At 33.3% G+C, this 13,483-nt stretch overlaps 2 protein-coding genes and 1 long non-coding RNA gene across 3 annotated transcripts in view; 1 reads left to right on the top strand and 2 right to left on the bottom strand.

The window, feature by feature from the left end:
* Nucleotides 1–3,087, bottom strand: LOC117101238 (UDP-N-acetylglucosamine transferase subunit ALG14 homolog). The gene is made up of 3 exons (XM_033241177.1): nt 2,965–3,087; nt 2,697–2,756; nt 1–1,790 (listed from the first exon to the last, which is right to left on the bottom strand). The coding sequence occupies exons 1-3, from the start codon at nt 2,989–2,991 to the stop codon at nt 1,620–1,622; spliced, it is 258 nt and encodes an 85-aa protein (XP_033097068.1). The 5' UTR covers nt 2,992–3,087; the 3' UTR covers nt 1–1,619.
* Nucleotides 3,088–4,774: 1,687 nt separating this feature from the next.
* Nucleotides 4,775–6,815, bottom strand: LOC117101242. Its single transcript, XR_004444253.1, has 3 exons — nt 6,679–6,815; nt 5,735–6,426; nt 4,775–5,656 (listed from the first exon to the last, which is right to left on the bottom strand). It is a non-coding gene; the product is annotated as an uncharacterized LOC117101242 (long non-coding RNA).
* A 257-nt stretch (nt 6,816–7,072) lies between these two features.
* LOC117101240 (alpha-N-acetylgalactosaminide alpha-2,6-sialyltransferase 6-like) overlaps nt 7,073–13,483 on the top strand; it is a 32,942-nt gene continuing 26,531 nt past the window's right edge. Inside the window, exon 1 of the mRNA XM_033241180.1 lies at nt 7,073–7,114. The gene's annotated coding sequence lies outside the window, so the exon portion shown is untranslated. The remainder of the gene's footprint in view (nt 7,115–13,483) is intronic.

The raw sequence follows: 13,483 nt of genomic DNA on the forward strand, positions 1-13,483 counted from the left end.
TTTATTTATAGATGATTTATTTTGCAATTACAGAACACTTTCTTTTAAAATTCTAAAAATATACTCTACTATATATGATTCGTATATCATATTATGTGATAGGATTCAAAATTTTTCTCATTGCTTTCTGACATTCGGTATTAAGCCTAATACTACTACTGTGTATATATAATAATTGCAACGTCTCATAAGTCTGAGATTGAACTGTGTTTAATATTGCATAAAAATAATAGAAATTAATGCTCATACACATCCAAAAACAAGCTGGAACTATGCTTCAACTAAGTCTCTATGATGCTTTTGCCAGGCACTCACTGTGTCCTAAGACAACGGCCCCAACTCTGCAATCTGTGAGCGCCGACGATGCGACACGGTCTGCTGATTGTCGGTGGCTATCTGAACAGATCGTCATTAAAAACGATCCCTAGCGTGCATGTCCTCCTGTTGCGTTCATTATAGAATCGCGTCGCCTGGCAACTGTCGGGCACGGTGAGTGCCTGGCTTTAGGGAGTGAGTTGTTTTTAGTTCTGATATAAGAATCATGGAGTCTCACAGGATTTGAACCCATGATCCTGGGCTGGAAGGCAAGCATCTTTAAGCCCAATCTTAATAATACAGTACTGTACAATGTTTATTACTTTATCTTTTGTAATCTTTATATTTTCTAATAATATGTATTACAAACACTCTATTATGAATTAAATAAAAAATAAAAATAGCGAAGCGTAACTATTTTATATTTATTTATAAAAATCAAAAATTTTCATGTAAAAATGTTCACAAAATTTAACAGTAACTTCTATGATGAGCCTCCTCAAATCTTCAATACCACATTTCATTACTTGAAAATCAATGACCATCTTAGCCCCTTTCTTCTCCATCAGAAAAAATGTCCAAGTTTTTATGCAATCTTATTTTCCATTCCACATTCACCAATTTTCCCAACTCCACTTTTCCCAAAAAAAACCCCCCTCTCACTCTCATTTAATTGTTTAGCCTTTATTCGATTTCTGCCCTTACAACTTGTTTTTAAGGATCCTTGAGATAGTAGGAATTAGTGCCTTATGGATCTTGGACAATCCTAACCATAATGCATATAGAGTACTACAATGTTACGTCACAATACCACATGGTACTTCTCCGTTGCTATCAGCAACACAAAATGCGTAAAACCGGACGCCATTTTCTCCACTGACAAACCACTGATCCCAATTTCTAACGTAATTATTAAAATGTTGTGTCTTAGTTTTTCTTTGTAAATTTTAATTCATGATTAAATGTGTTTGATAACTAATATAATGCGAGCTTTTGTGTTATTAGTATTTTGACGGTAAATTATTAGGTTTTAAAATGCCTATTCCAGAAAGCCTATTCTAAACCATTAAGATTATCAAGTCATTCAGGCGTAATGAACAGTAACTAACATCTGGTGGACAACAAAGGGCGCCACCTAGTGTTGCGACGACGTCTGTTGTACTCTATAGTTTCTGCACTTTTAGATTTAATTATTGTCAATATTCTTGTTTGCAATGATAAATGTGGTTATTATTAGCTTATGCTGGCTTGATTAGCAAATGATATATAAACGTAATTGAAATTGAATACTACAAGAAGCATTCTTAACAAAGTTTGCCGAGGTACTCGGTTTTTGGATAAAGCTTTTGAAGCGAAGGCCACTGGACTATGACATGATCGGCGAAGCGATACATTATGCTGCCAGACACGGAAAGATGCTTCACTCGACATATACTCTCTACGTACACTTGCTGAACTTTCTTTAATCCTAGAACCTGCAAATGTGTAATAAAAATACATTTAATAATGCACTATTGTTTATTATGGTTTTTTTCCTAGCAGTGCAGCCGTCCCGAATCAAAACAACGTACAGTAACTCACATTATTGTCGATTTTGAAATAATTATCATTTGGGAGTATATTAAACAAATCTAAAATACCTGTGAAAATTTCAGGTGTCAACAATGAGTCGTTTTAGAGACAGCAACCCTTATCTTTAATCACAAACCTTAAAATCTAGTGATTTTATGTAGTAAAACAATGTAACTGCAAGATTAAAAAATGTATCTACGATGAAGATACATTGTTTTGCATCGAAACAGCATTGGAAAATTGTTTTGAGCTGATTTAAGTTGGCACAGCAAAATCAAGAGGTTGATGGTGTTTTCATATCAATAATCCTATGACAACGTCAGATAAAACTGAGCCTCACATATTTCCAAAGTAAAACAAAGTATCTGTCAATATCAACTAACAGTTGTAATTAGAATTTTACAAATAATCAATGTGTCTATAGTTATATAGTCCTGCAAAATTTCAGAAGCGTACAACAATTTATTGCCAAGTTGCAAACATGCAAACTTTAACTCTATTTTTCTTGAAAAGTAGTTACATAGTTTTGGCACGAAACAGCCGAGTGGAGCTACCTATTATTGTATTAAGACCAAACAAAAATTATTATTCTTTGGTACATACATAGTGACTTCGAAGGGGCAGATCCAGAGGCGTCCAAAAGGGGTGTTTGAGCGACAACACTACCCTCAAGATTTAGGGGGGATGGGCTGGCCCCCTTTTGGAAAAAGGGATCGCCAAACCCCTCACCCTTTTTAGATATCTCTGGATCCACCCCTGGTTAAACACCACCCATGTTAAAATGTGTCAAATCAAAACTACATTCTCACCCTCATAATGAATCCTGCGAAGCATAATGGTATACATGTTCCAGGGCCATTGCTGAGAATCTAAAAAAAACATAAAAAAATTAGGGCGATGTTGCAATGTGAAAAATTCAGAATGGGAATTGATAAATGCTAAAATGATGGTTATATGTAACACCTTCTATAGTATTTTAACATCACAAAACTTAAATTTATCAAAAAGTTACTTGTGCTTGGTTGAATATTTGAATAAAAAATTTTCAGATAATATGTACAGTAAAAAGAATCTCACCAGGTCAGGTGCTACAGAAAACACCATTGGGAATGCGTAGAAAGTTGAATATAAAGTTGAAAAAATACTGGTAAAATATGACTGACGGACTTCCCGACTTCTTGGTATCCTATGTATTTTGTACTGAAAAGAAATAAATAGTATAATGCAGGTGTAATATTTTTCTATACATTTTCACATATATTTCCTATTTGACCACTGTTTTTATTTATCTATTTGTTTAAATTGTGTTTACGGTGCTACGCAGCCAACTTAATTTGAATATCTGTCTCTTATACACATCTAGATGTGTATAAGAGACAGGTACCTTCAACACGATCAATGCATATCCAAATTACCCCGATTCTACATTCCAATGATTAGCCCCATCACGCTTGTCACACAGCAATAGTACAATAGCATCAAAAAGTGGAAACTGATTAAAATGTGCACGATCTACTGTACCCCTAACAAACCTAACAAACAAATTGTCAGTACATTTTAAAACTGTGCAACTATTTCCTTGCAGTTTTCAAATTGTACAAAAGAAATCCTTGCAGTTTTCAAATTGTGCAACACTTCCTGCACAGTTTGCAAACTCTGCAAGAGATTGCGCAATTTGCAAATAATTGTGCAAACGTCTCAAACTGACCATAAACTAACTGTGCATGACAGCCATATAGGCCCTGGCCTATCCTATATTTTTTTAGTTAGGCCTTCATCATCTCAACTCAGCAGACTCTGGATTTGTATCTACTGTACTGTACTATACTGTAATATAGTTGAGCTTGAAAATCTCACACCTTTAATCTAATACTACTAGTACGATGTAGGAAGAAACCGCCACTCAGGCCCGGCCCTACGTAGGCCTAGGCCTAGCTTACGAACGTCCTGTCCAGCAGGGTTTGAACCGCACCAATCCCTATAAAATACAAAGAAAGTATCGGCCTAGCTAGCTAATCAAGTGCATGGCATGTACCTGAGCCTGCAATAACTAATATTTTGATTTTTCCATTTCGTGTAATACAGTCAGATGATTTTCCAAGTGATGATAAAACAATAAGCAAACGTGCAAGTAATACTAAAGAAACGCCTAACAAGATAAAGAATATGTACGAAAAAATACAGTAATAATACTGCGCCTCCATTCTATCTTGTTTGTTTGTTCGTACGAAAGCACCTAGCTACAGAGGGCACTGTCAAAGAGTATACTTTGGCACTGTTCTTTGTACAGATAATTAAAGATATGGAGACGTAGCATATTATTACGTGCCATAATTAATTTAGAATTGATGTAAATTTCATTAGGCCTAAATTTAGAAAAGTAAATTGCAAGAAAAAAAAATCTCAGAGTGCCGTTTTTACAGGCACGTAGGAAGCAGTTTGTTATTGGTGAGGCCAGCGAGATCTTGGCATTACCTAAGAGGGTCTCATTGGGCATCTTATCGGTCACTCTAGGATTCGATCCAGATCCTGAGATTTCAGCCCCCACCCCTAGGAAAAGTCAAATTTACTAGAGCGGTACAACGATATTGTGAGATGCACTCTTTCCTCATACCACGGACAATAAAATAATGGTTAAACAGAAAAAAAATCTAAGGAACGTTAATTGGGCTAGTTATTTCTTGATCTTTACTAAATATAAAATAAAACTATAAAAAAAGTTTTAAAGTAAGATCTCTTCCAATTTAATTTAATATAATCTTCTCCTTTCCCCTTTTGCCAACACTGGTTGGTTCGATAGTAATTTAGTTCAAGTTTCTGGAATCCTCTCTCTCACTGTTGATCCCTCCCCCCCCCCCGCCCCCCCCCCTCCCCCCCCCCCGGCCCATCCTCTTTCTTGTGCTTATCTTTTTGCTTTGTACCGTTAAGAAGAGTGAAATGAAATAAAATTTAAATCTAATACTCTTTAAATCATCGCCAAAAAGTTCAAATATAATCAGATTTTAGAAAATAATGAAGGTAATACGGTACATTGCATTTCATTATGTAGAACACTTAACAAAATAAGATCTGATGAAAATATATTTGATGAAAATAAACTAACATTACTAAATAGGGATGCACTATTGAAAACTATGGACAAATTAAAAACTATAGGCTAAAGTTTAATGGTTCTTTGTTAATATTCCTATCAATTGCACAATTCAAATATTATTTTTAACTTAATTCCCGATCAACATAAAAAAAATTGATTGATTGGTTACATTTAATGGTTGCATTTAATAAGGAATAGGACAACAAAATCAATCAAGATTAATGAAAAGATTAATAATTTAATGGTTCTTTGTTAATATTCCTATCAATTTCACAATTCATTATATTTTTTAATTATTTCCTAATCAACATTGAAAAAAAGAAATTTGATTGATTGGTTACGTCAATGAAAAAGAACCTGATTATTATTAATATGGCTATACCGTGTTGAAACGCGCTTGTGACACAACATGAAAGAATGTTTCCAAACACTTATTTAGGCTATGTCAAGTCGCAACACATCTAAAAATACCCTGAATGGATTGGCAATCCAATGGCACTATACAATACTTCAATACATATCATGAGCATGCGCGAGTAAGTGAAGCACATGCCTACGTTCGCTAGGAGAATTTTGTCATAAAAAACTGCAGTTTACTCACCTCCTAAGGTCCAACGTTTATAAAAATACTTCCAATCATCTTATACAAAATGACAAGTAAAACAAGAGGTAAGCCTAGTTCAAAAACAACAGAAAATGAAATAGGAAACTTATCTAAGCCTGCAGTTGAACCTGAAGAGGAACCTGAATTACCTGAAGTGCGGGAAAATCAAACGTTAGCTGATCAACTTGGTAGACTGTCTGAGCAACTACACGGTAAACTTGATAAAGTAATCAAAAGTCATATAACAAAAGACTCACCAAACTGGAAAAATCATTTAAAGATCTGGAACAGTCAGTTGAATTTGCATATGATACTGCAAAAGAAGCAAACGATGAAGTAAAACAACTTGGAAAAGAAACTAAACAAATGGAGGACATTGAAATCAAAATGGCGGTCTTACAAAATAAAATGGCGGACATGGAGAAACATCTAGTTAGTCAGGAACGTTACAGTAGAAGCTTTAACTTAAGGTTTGGTGGAATTAAAGAAGAATTGTTGGAAAAGCCTAAAGAAATATTAAATGCTTTCATACTTAACGATCTTGATCTTCCTTATATCACTATCGAAAATTATCACCGCACCGGAAAACAGCGATCGGACAAGCCAAGACACATTATCGCAAAGTTTTATTACAGGCAAGGCCACAGAGAAATCAAGTATTAGCTGAAGGAAAAAAAGTACTTAGGAAAACTGCATAACATGTTTATAACTGAAGACCTACCTGAGGCAGACTTAAAAATAAAGCGTGGGCTATCTAATATCATGGCGAAGGCCTATGCTGAAAAAAGAAAACCAACTTTTCGTAATGGTCGGCTGTTTATCGATGGCAAACCCTACAAGCCTGAAAATGAATGCATTAAAGGTATTTGTTAAAATAAGCAATGTGCCTTATATATTTAAAAAATCATTTTGGTAGGCCTATATGCCTATAACATCATGAGTCATTAGTGTATACTTTATCATAATGCACCTTGTTGACTCTTACCGTACTTTATATTTACCCTTCAAACTGTAAATATGATTAATGAATTATCATTATCATATTGATTTTCGACATTATTTTTGTAAATATTACCAAAAAATAGTCACTCACTGTCAAATGATGATCTGCTTTTGTTTTTGATTTTGCACCTGGGTTTGATCAGTGTTCACCACCTGACCATTAAAGTCTGCACCTGGTCTTGGACAATGTTTACCATCTGACCATTGAAATAAATCACTGATATACCGTACTGTTGATACATTCTTTACGGCAAACGCCTTAATAAATCAACGATAAATATTACACTTTTCCGTATTCATTTTAAGAAAATTTGTCAAATTTATCATGTTACAACATATCATTTAATATTATTAGATTCACTAACGTATGTTTTTATTATAAAAATGCAAACTTCAAACTTATGACGTCGTATGATTGAGACAGGTCTAAGTTTACTTAACAGAATGTGGCGAGGCGGTGTACTGGCTTTCTCCTCCGGCAGACGAAGCAAGTTGATTTATACTATACATGCTGTACATAACTGAAAGTAAGAAAAAAAAATGTTGGTTTTAGCTGTTGGTCTTGATTAGATACACATTAGATCAAGAGAAAGTACCGATTTTGTACTTGCTGCCGTGTAGGAAAATCTCTGGACACGCCTAAACGACATATTGACATTGTTACATTCGACGGAAACGGTTTGACTTAATTTCTTCTTAATCTAGCCTAAATGTAATATAATGAGTCATGATAATACAATTGTCCTGTAAACTATGAATACTATGTTGATTTCTACAGTATTTTTACCGTATGTCAGGTAGGGCAAAATTACACCTATACTTGATTCTCCTGACGCAAATCAAGTTATTGTCTATTTCATCACGACAATAACAATTACTATCAATATAGTCGAACAAACTTCAAAATATCTATCAGAAACATCAAGTGCCAATATTTCAATTTCTTTTGAAATTTACTTTAAAAACCAGTCCAATATTAAATTATTGTCTTGTACCGTATTCACCTTTAACCGAAAGGTCAACAGATTTAAACGTTTTTGTCCCCCTTACACACTGAAGCTGAATACTGAATAGGCTTTAACAATGCAAATTGCAGACGAAGTCTCCAATTTGGCGGATACTGTAAATCATCAATTTATCTGAGAAAACCACAAGCAAAACATTGAAATACAGTCAAACAATACTGTAACAAAAGGCACAACAAAATCAATAAGCACACAATGTTATACGAGTGCATTGAGCTTTAAATAAATTTGGTAATATGCCTACTGAATATTGAAATGTTTCAGTTGATGATTTTTTTTTAAATTTTTAATAGCATAACTATTGGAATGCCCTACATATCTCATTGAAAGGAATTGCCATTAAATACGGTACATTTTCCAAAAATAAACTGAAATAACCATCTACTTGATAAAATAGAATAGATTAACAACAGTGGTGGTGGTGATGGCGGCGGCGGTGGTGGTTAATTGGTATAAGGAAATATCTTGTGTTCTCTCCATAATTGTCCTTGGAAAACGTTTTATTTCGCACTAAATTTAACATGATTTGCAATATAGGTGTGGGTCTACAATATACCATAACGTATTTTGGTCAGGGGCAGCTAAAGCAAAGTTTTACTGTAGCTCATTGAGAACCTGAAAAACGACTGTGCTAGACGAAAATCTACTGTGTTTGTTAACTGACTGTGCCTAAAACCCTAATGTGCTTGAAAATCGACTATGTCTTGAAATTTGCCTTTTTGGTGTTTCATATAAAAACCGCAGAAATTAACGTTGAATATTGCTCTTTTGGCGTTCCATATAAAACCACAAACGTATGCCGCAATGGAGTGGCTATCGGCACTGCCGCAGTGCCGATTTGGCACTGCCGCAGTGCCAAAAAAAGCTGCTGTTTTCTATCGGCACTGCCGCAGTGCCAAAAAGCTGCCGTTTTCTATCGCCACTGCCGCAGTGCCAAAAAGTTGCTGTTTTGTATCGGCACTGCCACAGTGCGAAAAGCTGCTGTTAATTAATCGAATCGATGTTTTTATCGATAGATGACACTGGTATAATTCATAATTTTATTTCACTCAAAACGTAATGAGACTGGTTAGGCAAAAATGCTTCCGTCCCCCTCTGGCGCCACCACTGGTTGACACCAACCGTATGAACGGGATAGAAAACACGCGCTTCAACCCCAAAGCTAATACCGACAAATGACCGGATTGGCGAAGGTTCTCATCCAAGGAACATTTTACCACAATAACATCTGTAGCTTGACTACGGGAATGTAGGTAAAAATGGCCCTGGAAAAAAATGGCCCAGGAAAAAATGGCCCCGGAAAAAATGGCCCAGTAAAAATGGCCCCAATTGACAAGTAGGTAAAAATGGCCCCAATGAAAAAATTCAGTAATAGAAATAATATTTTTTTTAAATCTTCAAATATTAAATCTAGCTGTAAAAAGCAAGAATTGAATCAATAACAAATACAGTTACACAACAGATGCAAATAATGTACTGAAAGATTATTGGAGACCAATGGCTACTGAATAACATTTTTTGATACTAGAAATAAGTTTTAAAAACATTATTCCACTAACTAAGTAGAGGAATGACATACATACAGTACCGTACTTCAACTACCAAAATATGCAACTCATAGATAACCACAAAATTCACTTTTGTTACTATATGTTTCAAATGAAATAACGTTACATGTTATAAACAGTGCAAATACACAGTAGTTAAAGCATGTGGATCAATTATGTGTTTCAATCACAAGTTCATGTATGGGAAAATGGATTAAATGCATTAAATGTTCTGCTTAGAGTTACTTCAAAGAAGAATTTGTTAATCAAAATATTGTTTTTTAAGTAAACTGAATAATTATAGGCCTACATTATTTAAGCAACTTATTTAATTGCATACTTGGTTTTTATAATGTAAACTGAGATACTATATATACATATGTAAATATGGCAATTATGCTAAGAATTAAAATGGCGTGTAATTGTGAGGGTAGGGTAATTATGGTAGGATTAAATGGTATTTCTAAATCCCACAAATCTCCCAAAACCCACTGTAGAAAACCAAGCAATTCAATTGATTGACTCGCTTGGTATATCCATAATAAAATTAAATATTCATAAGAACCTATTTTTTTGGTTAAAACGTTGATTTTTTTTGTGAATACTTACAAATACACCACAAACCTCCAAACACATTGCGAACCCATCCAAACTCTTTAATTATGATTGTAGAACTCTCTATTTCTAAAACAAAAAATAATTTGATGTTTACCAATACCCGGATTGAATTTCTGGAAAATTGTGATTCCGCTTCCGTGAAATTGGCCACAAATAAATTATTTTAGTATTAATAAATGCATGATTTATGTTGATTTATTGATTATGTTGCTATTTTTTAACATTTAATTGGAAAAAAATAATAAAAAAGTGTTATTCTTGGCTTTTTTTTAATCTTTGAATATTTTATCATTGAATTCCTGCAAAAAGTAAAATGTAAATGGCAATTTATTTGATGTTAGATTCCTTTTTAAAAACTAAATTATTTCAGTTAAAAAAAATGCATATAATGATTTTTTTTAAATGGTTTTAGTACAGAATTTTATTATTGGGGCCATTTTTACCTACCTGTCATTACAATTCTCACGCTAAACATGGTAGAGTAGCGGTGCTTTTCTTCCTTTGATCGAAAGTCTGTTGGTAATTAAACCATGAATCATTTATGTTTTTATCAAAGGAATGTTTGATAACATAAAAATTCGTTAGAGCTTGAAACACAATCACATCTCACATCAAATAATTACTTTGTCAACGATTATTATTCGGATGGATGGTTATTTTGTTTGAAAATCCAAAACTCGCAGTGGTCGATCGTTTCACAGAATAACAAACACGTCGCCTTATTCTTCGGACACAGAAATCCAGTATAATGTAGTTTGTATGCTTTATAGTGAAGTTACATACACACTGTCAGTGAAAATGGCGCTGGTAATTCCACAATATACGGTAAGATTATAAGTTGAATATCGAATTTTTATCCGTCAATGTTTAAGCTTAGACTTGTTTATTGAATAAGTATACGATGACTATTCAATAGCGCACTACGCTTAACCTCGTGGCTCCACATGGAAATTTTCTTCCGTCGTAGGCCTATGGATCTATTTCAAGATCAAGATCTAAGACATTTTCTTCGGTTTTATTGTGTAAGATATTCTCGGTGGTTTGCAAAATCGCCATCCACACGCTAAAATATAGCATATAGATTTTCAGATTTCAGATTCTTTATTTATTTCGACAGAATACAAACATGGAGGAGGCCATAATAAGATCATGAAAACAATTTTAAAATAAAAATACCTTACTCGCGCGAATAAGCGCCCGTGCGCTTAATATATTTTTTGCACTTTTTGAGGGGCGCTTATTCAAACGGGGCGTTTATTCGAACGGGGCACTTATGAAAATAGATTGGAAATTAAATGGGCGCTTATGGAAATAGATGAAAATCGAGGGGTTCTTATGAGAACTTATTAAATTCAAGAGGCACATTTTGTACACAAGGAAACCGAAATTTACGAATGGTTTTGCGGCAGAGAGCATGGCTTGTCATGACAAGAATGTTGTGAGTACAGTATTACATAACAGCAGATGAAATTAGCAGTGGTCGTTCTATACGGTAGCTTGTTGACCATCGGCCGATTGAGATTAGCAGGACGGCATGATCATTGCAGGTTTCTTACGGCATGATCATTGCAGGTTTCTTGAAAACTCAGATGAGAATGTGTTAAGGTGCAAATTGTCGGAAAAGGAGTAGGACTAGGCTATAGACAAATGTAAGAAGATGAGAGTTGGAAATGTACTGTCTGTCCAGAGGGAGCTCTCATTTGTCCGGATAAATATCCTCATTTTGATATGGACTAAAGGGGAATGTGATTCCTCCTCTACACTTCAAACCATACCAACATCCACAGTCCCAGGATTGATTGGATTATTGAAGGGGGCGCTTATTCAAATGGGGCGCTTAAGGAAATTTTCACGTTATGAGGGGCGCTTATTCAAACGGGGCGCTTATTCGCGCGAGTACGGTACATGTGCAATCAAGGTGCACGACTGGACTACATGCTAGACATAATGCCGGTGTCACGAAAATTCAGGTACCATCGAGAAATTAGGTACCAGACCTAAATTCTCGTTTTAAGCGAAAATTTAGGGTTTATCGATAAATTACCCAGCGGGCACACAACGTTAATTCAACGTTGAATCAACGTTGAAATGTATTAAAAAATTAAAAAAATAATTTAAAAAATAAAAATAAAATAAAAAAATAAAAAAATAAAAAAAATAAAAATAAAATATAGTTTGCATTTCAATGTAGAATCAACGTTGAAAATGTGTTACGTTTTTCAACCGGAATCCTATTGTTTATTCAACATTTTTTCTACGTTAAATAAACGTTGAAAATATGTTGAGATTTTAATACAGTAACTTACAGTAACTACGTAAGTTCAACTTTTCAACGTCACGTTAAAATATAGTTTGCATTTCAATGTAGAATCAACGTTGTAAATGTCTTACGTTTTTCAACCAAACTCCTATTGAACCAAAGTTCAATGTTTTTTCAATGTGAAGTTAAAATGTAGTTTTTTATACAACTTCATTTCAACATTGAATTCACTTTGAAATCTGGTTGAGATTTTAACATAACAATTACAATGTTTATTCAACATTTTTCCCATGTAAACTCTAAACATAATTTTTATTTCTATGAATGAATTTTTATTTCTATGTAGAATCAACATTGAAAATGTGTTGTGTATTTTTACAATGTATCCATTACTTACTTAATGTTATTTCAACAATAAATAAACGTTGAAAAATGGTTTAGATATTGAAATTACATTAACAACTTTAGTTCAACATCTTTTTAATAAAATGTTAAAATATAGTTTGTATTTTAACATATAATCAACCTTTAAACTATGTTATGTTTTTCTGCCAAAAACCTATAGTTTACTCAACGTTTTTTCTACGTTAAAAATATGTTGACATTTTAATGTTACAGTGACAACGTTAAGTTCAACATTTTTACAACATCAAGTTAAATTATAGTTTGTATTTTAATGTAGAATCAACGTGGAAAAAGTGATATGTTTTTCAACCACAATCCTATTGTTTATTGAACATTTTTTAACGTTGAATAAACATTGCAAATATGTTGAGATTTTTAAGTTAAAGTATCAACATAAGTTTTTTTTTTCAGTTTCAAGTTAAAATATAGTTTTTACTCAACTTTATTTCAACACTGAATTCACTTTGAAATTTTTACAATACAGTATATCCATTACTTTAACTCAGAGTTATTTCAGCAATAACATTGAAAACGGTTGGATATTAAAATTACAGTTACAACATTAGTTCAACATCTTTTCAATGTAATGTTAAAATTTTGTATTTTAATGTATAATCAACATTAATTAACGTTAAATAAACGTTGGAAATATGCTGAGATAGACTAAATTTACAGTAACAATATAAGTCCGAAATCTTTTCAACGTCAACTTAAAATTGCATTTCAATGTAGAATCAACGTTGAAAATGTGTTATGTTTTTCAACCAAAGACCTATTGTTTATTTAAAGTTTTCTCAATGTTAAATAAATGTTAAAAATATATAGTTTTTTACTCAACTTTATTTTAACATTGAATTCACTTTGATATCCGGTTGACATTTTAACATAACGATTGCAATGAACTTTTTCCAACGCTAAATTTAAACATAGGCCTGCCTTTTTCAATGTTAATCATTGTTGAAAATGTATTTATATATATATATATATATATATATATATATATATATATTATATATATATATATAATCTGCGTGGGTGGCA

Source organism: Anneissia japonica, unplaced genomic scaffold, assembly GCF_011630105.1.
Source record: "Anneissia japonica isolate Jap-2015-1 unplaced genomic scaffold, ASM1163010v1 scaffold1859_len985614_cov190, whole genome shotgun sequence".
Taxonomy (NCBI): Eukaryota; Metazoa; Echinodermata; class Crinoidea; order Comatulida; family Comatulidae; genus Anneissia; species Anneissia japonica.

What these genes read in the sequence shown, in the direction of transcription:
- LOC117101238 (XM_033241177.1), bottom strand. Translation starts at nt 2,991, where the DNA reads ATGGTGTTTTCTGTAGCACCTGACCTG. An exon ending in TTTCTGTAGCACCTGACCTG is followed by an intron (nt 2,757 to 2,964) that starts GTGAGATTCTTT and finishes TGTTTTTTTTAG; the next exon opens with ATTCTCAGCAATGGCCCTGG. An exon ending in TCGCAGGATTCATTATGAGG is followed by an intron (nt 1,791 to 2,696) that starts GTGAGAATGTAG and finishes ACACATTTGCAG; the next exon opens with GTTCTAGGATTAAAGAAAGT.